Source organism: Sebastes fasciatus, chromosome 20 (assembly GCF_043250625.1).
Source record: "Sebastes fasciatus isolate fSebFas1 chromosome 20, fSebFas1.pri, whole genome shotgun sequence".
Classification (NCBI taxonomy): domain Eukaryota; kingdom Metazoa; phylum Chordata; class Actinopteri; order Perciformes; family Sebastidae; genus Sebastes; species Sebastes fasciatus.
This window is the reverse complement of record NC_133814.1, coordinates 12,118,425-12,133,332: the sequence shown is the minus strand read 5'-3', so window position 1 is coordinate 12,133,332 and position 14,908 is coordinate 12,118,425. Positions and strand designations below refer to the sequence as shown.

At 43.5% G+C, this 14,908-nt stretch overlaps 1 protein-coding gene across 1 annotated transcript; it reads left to right on the top strand.

Annotated features, from left to right (window-relative positions):
- The first annotated feature begins 687 nt into the window (after positions 1-687).
- metrn (meteorin, glial cell differentiation regulator) lies at positions 688-5,902 on the top strand. Its single transcript, XM_074620110.1, has 4 exons — positions 688-998; positions 1,690-2,123; positions 3,553-3,612; positions 4,192-5,902. Exons 1-4 carry the CDS (start codon positions 892-894, stop codon positions 4,503-4,505), a joined length of 915 nt encoding a protein of 304 aa, XP_074476211.1. The 5' UTR covers positions 688-891; the 3' UTR covers positions 4,506-5,902.
- The last annotated feature ends 9,006 nt before the right edge of the window (positions 5,903-14,908 follow it).

The following is a 14,908-nucleotide window of genomic DNA, read 5'->3' as shown; positions in this document are numbered from 1 at the left end:
ACGGAGTATTTTCTCATTTGAAGAACTTCCAAGATGAAAGTTTTAAGTGAAATTATAGAGAAAGTAATAAATATAGGCCCAGCCTATATCGCAATAGAAATGATATAGAAAAATATATATGATAAACATTTTTATATATCGTTTTGATGATATATCGCCATATTGCCCAGCCCTACATATCAGGTACATTATTATTATTATTACATTATTATTATTCAATGCACAGTATTTTTATTTGTCTTAAAACATATCTGGAGGGGGTCTTTAAATAATAATAATATAATAATCTATTCATAGAGCCCTTTTGAAGTCACAAAGTGCTTCACATGAGGCAGCGAATTAAAAATAAAAAAATATAAAATCATTACATTTAATAATAAAATAGATAAAACCAATTCCATTAATGTAAGACAAAAAATAAATAACAAAAAATGAACTGAATATTTCTTTAAACTCGCTCAGCATGTCAGTTAATTAGTATTTTCTCTGCAGACATGTCAAACACAATAGTGAATTGAGACTTGGTTTAACTGTTGCATATGCATAGTGTTACTGATCCTGCAGGTCAGACGTCCCTCCCCCTCCCCCGTGTGAGTGGTTTAAAGTTTCACTCCTCGGTCTCTGATTGGTCGGTGAAGTTTCTCTGAAGGGGAATAACTTCAGAGCTCTGCGTCTCTCTGACGCACTGCAGCCAGGAGAGTCCAGAGGAGAGAGAGTAGAGAAAGTTTAGAGGTATTCTCTTATCTTACACATCTGGGTAAGAGGATACTAAACTATGGAGGATACCACAGATAGAGGCATATTTGTTTTATAGAGGAACTTTATTCGCAGAGTTTGGAATAATCTTTTTTCTATTTTTTTCTTTTTTACTTTGCATCATCCAGTTGAAAAATGCCTGCTTTCGGGGTTTGGATTAACGCAATTTGGATTTTACTTTTTCCCATTTTTGATGTGGCTTTTTCAAGCTATTCTGAAGACCAGTGCAGCTGGAGAGGAAGGCAAGTACTTTTTATTATTTATATTTATTATATTATATGTGCTTTTGCCGCTCAAAGATGCTACAGGTGTCTCTCTCTCTAGTAAGAAGGACAGTGTTTGTTTGGATGCAACATGTTGAGACTTGCACATCAGGGCGCAGAGAAAATGTTTCTTTAGTGCTCTGCTGTGATGGCGCCTCCGGGCTGTCTGCAGGAGGCATGGGGGGTCCAGACAGAGAGGAGACTGGAGGATTAATGCTGAGACTTGTGAGGAAAAAAACCTGTTGTGCATGCACATGTTGCAGGGTAGTTTCATTATAGATCTACATTATAGATATGCTGTTCAAATATCATGCAGAAGTCAGAGTTTTTATATAAAAGTTTGGCCCTTAAGATGCCATGAGTGGCCCCTGCTACCACAGGCTGCCAGTAGGCGGCGCCTTCTCTCAGTGTGTCTTGATCCACTAAAGTTTTACTTATATTTTAATGTCTTCTTCTGTTTCATTTCTCATGAAAAGTTTGGTTTAAGTTGCCTAAGTTTCCAGGGCTCACATTACTGCATCATCTGCAAATCAGCACAGCTGTTTCAATAAAGTATCCACCGATGATGCTGATGTTAGTGACTCATGATTTAAGACCAACTCTTTGCCTGGAAAAACATCACAGAAACCTTTATGTAACCTTTTCCTCCCTCTTGTTTCCTCCTCCACAGTGGTTTGTCCCAGCAGCAGGGCAGCGTGGAGCAGATCTCCCTCCACTGCTCCGAGGGCACACTGGACTGGCTGTATCCCAAAGGGGCCCTGCGCCTCACCCTGTCACCCCGCCTGCCCTCGGTGGCGGTGGGACCCGGCGGCAGCAGCTCGGGCCTCATCACGGCCTGCGTCAAGCCCTCGGAGCAGTTCCACGGGGCCCAGCTGTACCTGGAGAGGGACGGGGTCCTGGAGCTCCTGGTGGGGGACCGCCTGGAGTCCTCCCCGCCGCCCAGGGTGCGCTGCTTCAGCCGGCTGCCCGGGGAGAAGGTGGCTCTCTTCCTGCAGGCTACACCTCATCAAGACATCAGCAGGAGGATCGCCTCCTTTCGCTACGAGCTGAGGGGGGACTGGACCGCTCGCCTGTCGCTGGACTCCAACCCCATCAGCAGTGAAGGTGAGTCAGTGAGAGGCATTATGAGTCAGCCATGTTGGTTTGAGTGTGGCTACTTGAGGTCAAGTAAGGAGACACTATGAAATGTTGGTGAACTTTTGGCCAGTCCTTTGCGACTGAAACTTAATTTTCACTCTATTTCAATCCATCAATGATCTGATCTCTGTCTCGCTGTATTGAAAGAATTTTAAAAACAAAACTGTGGTCAAAAAATTCCCTTTCTTCCTTCCTGAAAAGTCTGGCGGATGCAAGGTTTTAACCACGCAAGTGATGATATTACACACCATCAAATCCTCCCCTGTAGATGATTCATAATTCATAACAGGCCTCTGTGGGCTGGTTGGACTTTCCACAGCAGAGTGCAAGAGAGGAGGAAGTGGCCAAACTTTCCCCAGAGGCGTGCTGGTTTGGAGTAGGAGAAGGGGAGCCGTGGAGTGGAGAGGAGAGGAGGGGAGTGGGGAGGGGGGGACAAAAGCACAGTATGTGGGGGCTTTCTCCAGAGTCCAGAGCCCTTTGAATGGGTGCCGCATGAGTATTCTGGGATTACTGCCGTCGCCTAGGCGACAGGGAGGCCTCTGCCCAGCTGAGATGCTCTCCGCTTTTGTTGAGCTGCCTCTCTGTGGGGAGACTTGTCTGTAGGAGTATACTCCCCCTCCCACACACACACACACACTGATTAGGCTTGGAAGGGGGTTTGCTGTGGACTAGAGAGGAAGGAATCTCATTTATCAAGAGGTTTTCACTGAGGAGGAGAATGTGTGGGGTGGGCAAAGGGGCCTCCAAAGAACCACAAGGAGAACTTTAAAAAATGCCAGGACTTTTTTTCTTTTCTTTCTACCCACAGTTCAGTTCAGTCAATGCAGACAGACAGACAGAGCTTTGCTGGTTTGAATTTTTTTTTGTGGCCATCACAAATCCTGTTAAGTAAGGTGCACTGTATTTTTTTCTTTTCTTTTCAAGCAAAGTTGTCGGAAAGAAAGGAGAGTATTTTTTTGGGGAAGTGTGATTGTGCTCCTTTAAAAAAAAAAAAAAAAAAAAAAAATCTTTGAAGTCGACCCCCGCTCCCTCTCCTCGGCCCCTGTCTAGCAAGCTTTGATGAGGTGTGACTGTAGACACCCTGAAAGGCTTTAAGGGTGGGGACGTTTCATCTGGCCTTTAAATCGTCTGGGGTGGAAGAGCCTCGCACCTTAAAGCTCCACCGGTCCTCCTCTGCCAACTGTAAAAGTAGCAGCTGTCTGTTAGAACGCAGCGGTTGGTCTCTCCTTTGTTGCACAGAGGTTTAGGTCCGGATTCACATCTCGCATTCCTGTGCATGTGATCTGGAAATGCGGTCTTTGATTTCGGCTCAGTATAAGTATTTGCATATAGGTGTTTTCTAGTGTTACATGAGGTCACCAACTGACTCTCCCTCTCTCTTTCCTCCCCTCTCCAGAGGCCTGCAGACCCTGCAACAACACTGAGATTCTGATGGCCGTTTGCACCAGTGACTTTGGTAAGTTACCTGACATAACAAAAAAAAACAGGAATGAAATGTCATTGTCACTCAGAAATCCACCCCTCTAATTCAGCCCCAGATTAACAAATTAAACCACACCACCAAAACGTCCTGGCAGCAACATAATGATTTCTTGTCAGGATCTACAAATCGGTTTAAAGGCAGAGCACCCTGGTGCCTCCAAATCCGCTCCTCTCAAAAGTGCAAAGGTTAAAGGTGAAACAGCAGCTCTCTGCAACCCCCAACACACACAGGAACCCCTACTGGAGGCACTGTAGTGGACTAATCCTGACATCACGCCCCCTCACCCCCCATAAGAAGGAGCAGTGGACTAATCTGCAGGCCTCTGATTGAGCTGTAATGGCACTGAGGAGTTCAGATTCAGATAGCAACAAAAGTTAGAGGGATTAGTGAGCAGGTTTCGGCTTTCGTACGGCTTTTACCATCAGTTGGCGGTCAACAAAGAATCACCCAATAGGACGATATAACGTGCAACATGACAAAAATACAGTTAAAAAGTTAACAAAACCACAAAGTTCTGCAAAAATTAACCTAAAATGTCCTGTTTATCCACAGTCGTGCGAGGCAACATCCGATCAGTGGTGGAAGACGATACCCTACGAGCGGCGGTGATCAAGGTCAGCGCCACCCGGGTGTTTCGTCAGAAGTACGCCCTGTTCACCGGCAACAGTCGACTTACCACCCGGGGCGAGGTCAGGACTCTGCTGCAGTGCGGCGTCAAACCGGGACCCGGCAGCTTTCTCTTCACCGGCCGGGTCCACTTTGGTGAGGCCTGGTTGGGCTGCGCTCCACGCTACAAGGACTTCCAGCGGGCTTACACGATAGCCAAAGCAGCCCAGCAGATACCCTGCGAGCTGCCTGTAGACTGAGTTCAAAGCTCTGCAGCAGATTGTCTACCGCTCAGAGTTGAGGCCGTACTTGAACGCCAGGTCAAACTCATGGACAAACCTGTTCCATGTTTCGGAAGAAGCCAGGTGCGCAACCGTTGGTCGACGCAGCCATGGCGCCACCAGCCGACTTCCCAAAAGGTCTGAGGAGTGAAATGGACTTTTCCCAGCACCATTTCAGTGCAATACGCAGTCGCCGGGTCAGAAAGAACACCGGTTGTGACACGACAGACGTGGTTGAAATGAAGCATTTGGCGTTGGACAGTTCTTACACGCAGCGATGTCATTATGCGGGTTCAGAAAAAATCTATTGAAAAGCTTTTTCATTCGGGATAAATTAAGTCAAGGCCATTAATTCAGGCCTATTGAGAGTCATCGCTTTGAAACTCAGGAAAATTTATGAAAAGTTCTAAAGAAAGCTTACTGCCTTGGTATCCCATTGAGGATACACCTTTTTGTTCAGGCCATGGGAAAGTGATGTTTTGCTGGCTACCCCTGTGCTGGGGGTCATCCTCAGTGTTACTATTATTAAGGAGATTATTAAAAACATGTTATATATTTGCACTGATAACGGAAAGGGAATGATCTGGAAAAGTGTGATGCTGCAAGCACTGAAAACCAAATAAAAAGCAACTATATGTAGCATAGCGGAGCGATTGAGAATTTAATATATGTACAGATGATGTGAGCAGTAGTGACACAAAGCTAAAGGCTACCTGAGCAGCTTTCACAGCTCAAACTAGTGCTGAGAGCACTTCTTTCATATGCTAGCCACCTCTGAGATTTTGCTTCTGTAAAGGAGATGCAGGCCTGTATCACAGTACATTTCAGTAGTCATGCAATATTTCTGCAAAAATTGAACTAATTCGACTTTTAAGAGAATTATTTAAAAACTATGGTGGGAGTGGAATTGCAGCAGTGTTGCCAAAGCAGTTATACGTTTTGTTGTTGTCAAGTCATTCACTGCTCTCTGCTGATATTATCACACGAGATATTCACCTGTATATAATCAGCAATGTTTATAAAATCCTCTAGCCAGCTTTTGGTGGAGTACATTGGACACGGCTTGCTCAAGAGAAACACACACAAATATGCATTTATAAATTCTGTTCTGTTCATTATTTCATATCTAATGTGCACTATATCAACAAGAGGAGGGTGTTCATACCAAATTACCGCCATGTGCTGGAGCGGTATGTCTTAAATGCGTACACTGCCATTTTTTTGCTGTTTATTTGTATGTGAATTTATATGTTAATAGAGTGTAAATATGTTAATAAGAAATTCTAGAAACAACGGCATGAAAAACAACAACATTGTCTCAGTATTGTGGATTATTTTTGTGTTTGTCTGTTATTAAAATATACTGTAAGAAAACATTCATGTATTTATTTCCTTCTTTTCTCATATATTCACTTTGAACTTTTGGTCATTTCATGCTCCACAAACATTATGCAGCTGGATTATTCATTTATCAGCGCGCTCAGCCTAACACATCAATACAGTTTAACCAACACTATAGTATTTGGTTCCAAAGGTTTCTAGCATGGTAAACTTTTTCTCAGACATAAGTCACTTCAAGTACCCATGAATCAGAACCATGAAAGCTCAGAACAAACGGCGTGCCCGAGAGAGCGAGAGGCCTAAAAAGGCCGGAGAGATTTAAGGAGTGTTCAGGACCCTGAGGGCGCTCGGACGGGGAAGGAGGTAGAAAATAGCGATTGGAATTCTGTTGTCAGCCTCCCATTTTCAGGATTCAGGAAGCAATAAATTGCCATTAAGGGAGCGGCGTGGCAGACTCGGCCGAGCTGAGGTGCCACACAGTCGCTCGCTTTATCCTGACAGCGTGTGCGCGAAGACACATTCAAACCAAATCTCTTTTCCAATAAGACCTTCAGCCTGGAGCAAAAGTTAGTTTCCAACCTGAACAGCATGTTATCTACAGCATTACAGACCATATCTGTTACCCAGGAGCTGCATGGTAGATAATACAGAAACCCCAATATTACTGATCCTCTGATGATAAATTCAGCACCTGTTTCTCCTCCTTGCAAAATTCTGCAGAACCATGTAAATGCACACACCTCTGTAAAATCTCAGATTTACTGCACGCAGTAAATCCGCTTGAAAAAGAGCAGCTGGGGAATTTACATGGTGTTTAGGGTTATATGTGGGAAAAAAAAAAAATCACAAAAGCTCGACATGCCTTCCGTGTCTGGCGAGCTACATGTATCTCCCATAGAAACCATGACACCGGCTCGCCGCCGCATCAGTAGTTCGTGTGACTGAACCTCCAGCCTCCCCAGCTATTTACTGCCTCAGTGCTCCTTTAAAACATCCCGTATAGCTGGGGGCCCCGAGCTGCTCGGCCCTGCAAACACACACACACACACACACACACACACACACACGCATACCTCTGCCCCCTCCCCTGCAGTACATCTGAGGTTACTGCTGCAGGCCTGATAAGCCAAAACAAAGAGCGCTCAAATTATACTAACGACTCATACATCATGTGCGGTTTTTGACAAAGCTCAACTTCCTACATTGTTGTCACTTCTTTGTGACCCCAGCTTGAACCCCCAAAACTGCAGTATAAATGTCAGTGCAGCCACAATGACACAGTCGCACAGTTTAGCTTTGCAACAAAAGCTATTGCAATTACTACTGTTTAAATGTATGCACAGTGTACAATCCAAAAACAACTTCTATATGATCATATTGCACACCACTGATGATCGCACGCACTCCTTTAATGCTATGAGTGATTTTCATTTGTTTTCCAGAGTGCTGCAGACACACAATAAGCCCTCCTCCCCCCCCGTCCTCTCTTTATTCTGTCATGTTATGTTGTTTAGGTGAGGTATGGACACGGCGAGGCGGGAAGCACTCAGGAAAGGGGAATCCAAAGCGATGGGAGAGAGAGTGGTCGGGTGTGGACTTCCGTCAGCCCCTGGGGGAGTTTGAGGGAAATGGCCGGAGACAAAGCTCCAGAGATGAGAGCACATACGGGGGCAAAGTGCTCCTGGACACTCCCTCGTAGTCCAGCACAACAACACCCAACCCGACCGGAGCACAGGTTCCTATGTTTGCAGCAGAAACTCTCCCTGTTATCCAGCTATATAAAAGGTCCACAAATCAGAGCTGCAAACCCCCTGATACTGAGAGATATCAAACCTGCAAATCCGGTCTGATATTGAACTTATCTACTTGCATTCATTGCAATTTTAAAGTTTTTAAAGAGTTTTTCCTCAAAATTGGATATCTTAAAGCTGAAGTAGGCAAGATCGGCGCAAATATGATAAAAAAAAAGTTATTTTATAAAACGGTCACAATATCCTGACAGTAGTGCATGAGACAGGTAATCTGAAAGAAAAAATCATGTCCTTTGGTGCTCCTAGATTGCATAGACCGGAAGAAAACAACCAATCAGAGCCGAGCTGGAGCCTGCCGTCTCTGAGCAGCTCTCAATCACTCGCAAACTCCGACTCAAACGATCAAACTAGGCAGTGCTGATCAAATATGAATCAATATTCTGTTACTGTAATGACTATTTCTCGCCTAAAATGTTTTCAGAAACATCTTGTAGTGTACTGTTTAGCTGTAAAATGAGAAAGTTTGTGAACTGGCCGCCATGTTGAGATCAGTTGAGGAAATAACAAGCACCGCCCACCAACCAGAGCAAACTTTCTCATTTTACATCTAAAGAGTACACTACAAGATGTTTCTGAAAACATTTTACGCGAGAAATAGGCATTACAGTAACAAAATATTAATTCATATTTGATCAGCGCTGCCTAGTTTGACTGTTTGATCGGAGTTTGCGAGTGATTGACAGCTGCCTCCGTTGAATGAACCGCCAATAGGAACGCTCCCTCTCTGAAATGACCTGTGATTGGCCAAAGTCTCCCGTCCTGGCTGCCTACCCTCACTTTAACCTTGGAAACAGCAGTTGACACAATCTCAAAAGGTCCATTATTGTTCTGGAGCTTTCAATTGTATCACACGATATTCCTCAGTGGATCGAGTTCACACAGTTATCATGGAATTGAGGTTGTTCATATTTCAGGACTGCTGTTTATAAGCTCAAGAATCTCCAAAACAGAGAGAAGTTGTAGCGAAATTGTTGCGTCAACCAGGGTTTATCCTTCTCCTGTTATTTTGGCTTCTACCAATACGTTTGACTTTGTTTGAAAATGTAATTTTGTCCGCAGAATTGCAAAAACTTACATTTTCACTTCAGGAACATCAGTGAATTTGCTTTAGTTTCTTATATATAACAATTAACATCCTCTGACAGTGTAACAGTAATGACTTAATCCATTTTCATTCTTGTCCTATAGCCTGATCTTGCTCGGTGCATAACAGAGCTTCTTCTTCTCACACTGGTCCGTCACCTGGATCTCTCTCTACGAGAATTGTCTTTTCATGGCTTTATCATCTAATCGTTCCCACAGCTTGGTCCACAGCTGCTCTTGTGGATCCAAAACAGCGGTTGCAACACACTTGACACACAATTTCTGCACAAACTAGAATAGTAAGAAGTGATTAACAAACAGCTGTTGATCCTATCAGGCCTTAATTTTCCACATAAACAAATATTTTTGCCCTATTAGTCATCCAACCCACTGCAACTCAACATTAGGCCGAGTGGTGTGTCCACTTCTTCCTGTGACTCAGCGGCTGCGCATCTTGCTGCTTCTCCATCAGTTCGGCACCAGCTGACAATGAGCCTGAAGTCCATGACCACTTTGGCATCCCAGATGCCCAGCTGACAATTTCCTTGTTCCCATAACGCCCTCGCACAGCTGGGAGTGATGATACCCGAATGGAAACTGTGAATGTTCACATCTGAGAAAATGCTAACTTGCAATGCACAACTCGTATCTTCAGGCGAGAGCAATGCAAGCTGCAACCAAACAACATGTGTGATGGCAGAACTCTTTCAGTGCAACAGTTTTTTTATAAGGCACTGACTCATATTCATCTTTTTGTAATGAGCAATTTGCAAAAACTGATGAGTAGCCTCTATTCACAGAGCAGGGGGAGGGCAGGAGAGAATAACGTGGTCAGCTTTAAAGTTGAGTGGGCAGTTTGGGTGGGTTGAGAGGTCAAGGCAGAATAGAGAACAAGTGCAGAGCGGTGCAAAAGCATGTTTATCTGGCCATGTTATCCCTCTGAAGTACTGAAGGGAGGAGAGCGAGGAGCCCCCTTTGTTCCTCAAGAGCCTGCAGATGGCTGTAATCCCTTCCAAAATGCGCACTGAAAATCAATCAAGACAGGGTGGACATGGTGTATGAGAGTGGAGGCGGGCGACACGTCTCTCAGGGAGGGGGTCCCGCAAAGAAACACAAGTTGGGTCAAACAAGCGTCTTTGGTGCTTTCCCGCCAAAAAAAAAAGTATTGTAAGGAAAGACAGGGTGAATGAATTGCGACCCCCTCCAACGAAGGCCCGCTCGCTACCCCACCGTTTGAGATGAACACAGCTGCCATCTCCTCGCCGTATCCTGGGGCTGACATCGCCTGCAGGGGGTACAACCACAAAAACCTCCAAACACTGACATCATACTCTAATAAGGCTACTTAGAGACATTCACTGTGGCAGGACGAGGGGAAACAGGCTCACATAGTAGCAAAGCGATGGATGGGTGGATGGATCGATTGATTCTGATGTTTGAACAGGTAGGTTTACCGTGTTAACCAATGCTGACATTTCTCAATAAGCATTAAACACAAAGTAGAGCAGAAGCTGATGGGAATTAGATTTGTAGGTATTTCGTGATAAACGAATGTATTGGATAAATATCAATTTTGACCTGATAATGGTGCTAGATTAAAAGTTAATGGTGCTAAATTCGATATCCAGAGCATAAATATAGCAGCAAACAACTATTGTCTATGTAAAGATATAGTGGAGTAATGTGTACCTGAGCAGAGAACGAAGTCACTCTCCCGCTGTGTGTGTAGTAATCAGAGCTTCTCCGTGCTTTGTTGACATTGCCGGGCTGGCCGTGCTCATTGTACATGTTCGTGCATGTGAGCGTGCTCACAGCCGCCACTCTGCACTGCTCTGATATGGCGGTTACCGCTGATAACGCTGTCATGACCAACGGCGTCGTTGTGGCCCCCACCCTCCGGTTCCCCCTCAGGTTAACACTGTTAGCTAAGTCAGCACTTTCGCCTTTGTTTGCACTGTTAGCGCTGTTAGCACCGTTAGCTGCGAGCCGCTGGCTTGCCGTTGCCATGTTGAGAGCTGTTGAGAGGCAATAGAAAATGCTCCCAGTCTCGTATTTAGGACCTTTTAAGCAAAGTATACTTTGTCTGCTATCAAGAAGTAATAACTGAATATGGGCATATAGAGCTGAACCAATTAATCATTTTCGTCAATCAGCTGTAACTATTTTGATAAACCATTCATTGTTTAAGTCATTTTTCAATCTAAAAAATGCCTAACAATTTGCTGATTCCAGCTTCTCAAAGTGTGGATATGCTGCTTTTCTCTATTTTATATCAAAGTATGTGCTTGTAAAATATTTTGAAGAGCCTTGCTGTTGAAAGGTGCCACACAGATTAACTTGCTCAACTCCCAATCCCGTATTTAGCACCTTAAAGGGCTCAACAAAGTTATTACAATTTATCCTGAGGGGGACATGAATGCCTGAAGCTAATTTCTATGGCAATTCATCCAATAGTTGTAGTAAAGAAATGATTAAAAAACAAAACTAACTTTCATTTTCCTACAGTTCATCCTGTACTAAAATCCTCATCTACTGTATAAACAGAAATCTGTAATACTCTTGAGTTCCCTGTCTTACTTCCTGATACAGCTGACGTCAGCCCTCTGGATAGTGAACCCCAGACTGAGAGTCTACTCTCTACAAGAGAGCACACCTGTCTTTGGAAGGGCTCTCCAGCCCTGCCAATTAACCAACGAGGATTATGGTTTTCTGACTAAACCTGTCTGATTGTCTACACAAAGGGGAGAAACCTCCCTGGCAGATCAGTTCAGTTCTTCTTTCGCTACCTGCCACCCACCTCTGTGTTTCTCCCATCTAATCCTGCAATACTGCCTCCCCTTCTGCACCCATTTTTTTTGCCTGTTATCTCACTCCTCAGAGAAGTCGTCTTGGGTTACCTCCTCAGAGACATATTGCACTGTGCCTATTGTTCAAATTGTTTATGGAGAGAGGTAGGCAGGAACGAAACTGCCACTCACGGTGGTTTTGTTATGTTACTAGTATCCCCTTGCATTTCTCTCCTGCAAAGCGCAGCTTCAGGGCCAGATTTGTCAACAGATACGCCTGGTGCGCTGTGCTGTGAAAAATGTGAAAACATGATGTTATTCAATGGTGCTCTTATTATGAAACTTATGCAGGTGTTCATTTATTACTATTAAAAGGAAAAAAAATACATAATTTCATACGGAATTGTGTTACATGATCAATTGGTTACATGTATATTATGGTTTGTAGTTCTCTCCTGTTTCTCTCAAGCTTCTCTAACTTCTACATAAAGTAATGATTTCCTACATTTCCCAGGATTCATTTGAACAATCGCAAGAGAAAAGCGCTGATGTTATTGCTTATAATCAAAGATAAGGAAACAGGCATTATGTGATAGATACCAAGCAAGCAAACTGACTCATGAACAATGTTGTTTATCTTTGAAATCAAATCCTTTACTCTGTAACATGTGTTGTCTATTGAGGCAGCTGTTGATGGAAAGATTGCCTTTGTGACCTTGAACAAAACCTGTTATTTACTTTTGGTTTTAGCTCATCGAAACAATTTTAAACCACTTCAAAACTGCTCTGGAAATATCTTAGTATGATATCATGTTCTCTATGTTTGGTGATTTGAGAATATTAAAATTGAAAGCTATCCCAAACGCTGTTATTGTTTTTCTTCTCTTAAAGGGTCAGTTCACCAAACTTACAAAAACATACCAAACAGTTGCCTATTTGCTAGGGCTGTCAAAATTAGGAGGTTGTATTGGTCTCAGTTTTAAAGCTAGAGGAGATATAAAGATACTGGCATCATATGAAACTACGAAACCTAAGGAGTCCATTGGTACCAACCATGTCATACTAGCGTGTCGCGACGGAGGCTAAATAATGCTCCAAAGTTACACTAACTTTTAGCGAGGAAAAACTGGCAAGGCTATTTTCAAAGGGGTCCCTTGACCTCTGACCTCAAGATATGTAAATAAAAATGGGTTGCATGGGTACCCACGAGTCTCCCCTTTACAGACATGCCCACTTTATGATAATCACATGCAGTTTGAGACAAGTCATAGTCAAGTCAGCACACTGACACACTGACAGCTGTTGTTGCCTGTTGGGCTTGAGATTGCCAGGTTATGATTTGAGCATATTTTTTATGCTAAATGCAGTACCTGTGAGGGTTTCTGGACAATAGTTGTCATTGTTTTGTGTTGTTAATTGAATTCCAATAATAAATATATACGAAGCAAGCATATTTGCCCACTCCCATGTTTGATAAGAGTATTAAATACTAGACAAATCTCCCTTTAAGGTACATTTTGAACAGATAAAAAAAAAATTGTGATTAATTTGTGATTAAATATTTGAATGGATTGACAGCCCTACTATTTACACAACAGTAGTATTTATCTTAAGTTGTCTTTATGCTCCCCTGATGAATGTAAGTGCAATATTCACTTTCTGTTTGCTCTGATTTGGTCTCCACCAACTCCTAAAGGAAATATCTGTCTCTTTAGCTGCTAAATGCTCCACTATGTTTGCCAACTAGTCTTTCCAGAAGCCCCAATTATAATAATAATAATTGGCAAATGGTGTCAATATTCTTTAAATTTTGCTCCATAACCAAAATCCCATTCACCAATGTTGTATTGAATATCACCATAAATCTTTGAGATAAATATCATAAATTCTTGACACAAAATTGAAACTGTTCATGACTAGATTAAACTAAAGGTAAAAGGGAAAAAACATGTGTTTTTGCAATTTGGGTGAACTGACCCTTTAACAGCGTGAGAGTGTTTTAGGATGGCTTTTCCTTTTAACATTCATGAAATGAAACTTTCAAGTTACATGCTTCTCACATGGTGCAATGTGACTAAGCAATGCTAAGTGGCTGCTAAGAGCACTTCTCATGTTGGAATCGAGCGCGAAGAAACAGAAACAGAGGAACTTGTGAAGCCATTTATGCGCCAGACGTGCTGACAGTCAGGCGGCGTGTTTATATTCCAACAAAGTGCACTCACACATTGTGCATCAGCCCAGCCGCTGTGGCCTGTCTGATGTGTCAGAAGCTCCCCGAGCCTTCCTCTCCCTTCGCTCTACGCTCATTCCAGGGGAACATGTACGCTGGAATTCTCCCCCAATTAAGACAGGGATTAGCCAGGTCCGCTGTGGGAACCGGCCGAGTGTGGGAAAACAGAGGGTCTGTCCCTCTCTCCTTCCCTCACCGACACTCAGCCTCATTCTCACTCGCTCTTGTTCATCAAGCTGCCTCCCTCCCCTGTCTTTCTCACCCTTACTGTAACTCTTCCTCCTCCATTTTCTCACACTATATTCTGTCTTTCCTCAACATTTTTATACCTTCAAATTGGTCTCTTTTTGCAGCTCACTCTGTTCAAGCATCACTTCCAAAAATCCATTTTCTATTGTTTCCCCTCTCATCTGACCCCCTTTATTTTTCTTCTTTTCATTCTTTTTTTTTCTCCCCTCTCTCTCTCTCTTAGCCACCCAGAATCTCCATAGCTTTCAGTCCTGATTCTTCAAGGTTTTCTGAAGTGCACAGTTCTTCTGTGCTCCACTCTCCTGCCCCTTCCCTCCTCCCTCTTAATGCCTCTCTAGCCTTCATACTGAAAGCTTGTCTGGGGGGAAAGCTGGGGACTCTTGCATGAATAGTCTGAGACTGTCAGACTGAAAGAGGGGGTCGAAAAGACAGCTCATCAGAAAAGAAAAGACAGGTGTCTCAGAAAGACAGTTACATAGTTTATGTTGGCTTTTTTTTTTTCATTAATAGCCAACATAAAAATTGAACTGGGCTAATCCTATCTATTGGTGCATTGCATACAAACTGCAGCAACCTAAAAATCAATCAGTATCATGGGAGAGTTCAAGAAACAACCCAGAAAAACCTGAATGAGCATTAACTAAACATCCATGGGAACATTCATGCTCACGTTTCCATTGTCACTCCATTTCTTTCTCATGATCTTGCAATACTCTCACTATCACACCGGATTCCTCTCCCACTGCCTCCACATTCCTCCTACTCATTGTCACCTTTTCTTCCTCGTTCCCACTCGGCCTCTACTTTCCTTGCGTTCCCATAAATCTTTTCCCTGTGCACTCCTCCACACAAGGCTTGTCCGTTCCAATTACGGCAGGGCCG

What these genes read in the sequence shown, in the direction of transcription:
- metrn (XM_074620110.1), top strand. Translation starts at nt 892, where the DNA reads ATGCCTGCTTTCGGGGTTTGGATTAACGCAATTTGGATTTTACTTTTT. An exon ending in CAGTGCAGCTGGAGAGGAAG is followed by an intron (nt 999 to 1,689) that starts GCAAGTACTTTT and finishes CCTCCTCCACAG; the next exon opens with TGGTTTGTCCCAGCAGCAGG. An exon ending in CAACCCCATCAGCAGTGAAG is followed by an intron (nt 2,124 to 3,552) that starts GTGAGTCAGTGA and finishes TCCCCTCTCCAG; the next exon opens with AGGCCTGCAGACCCTGCAAC.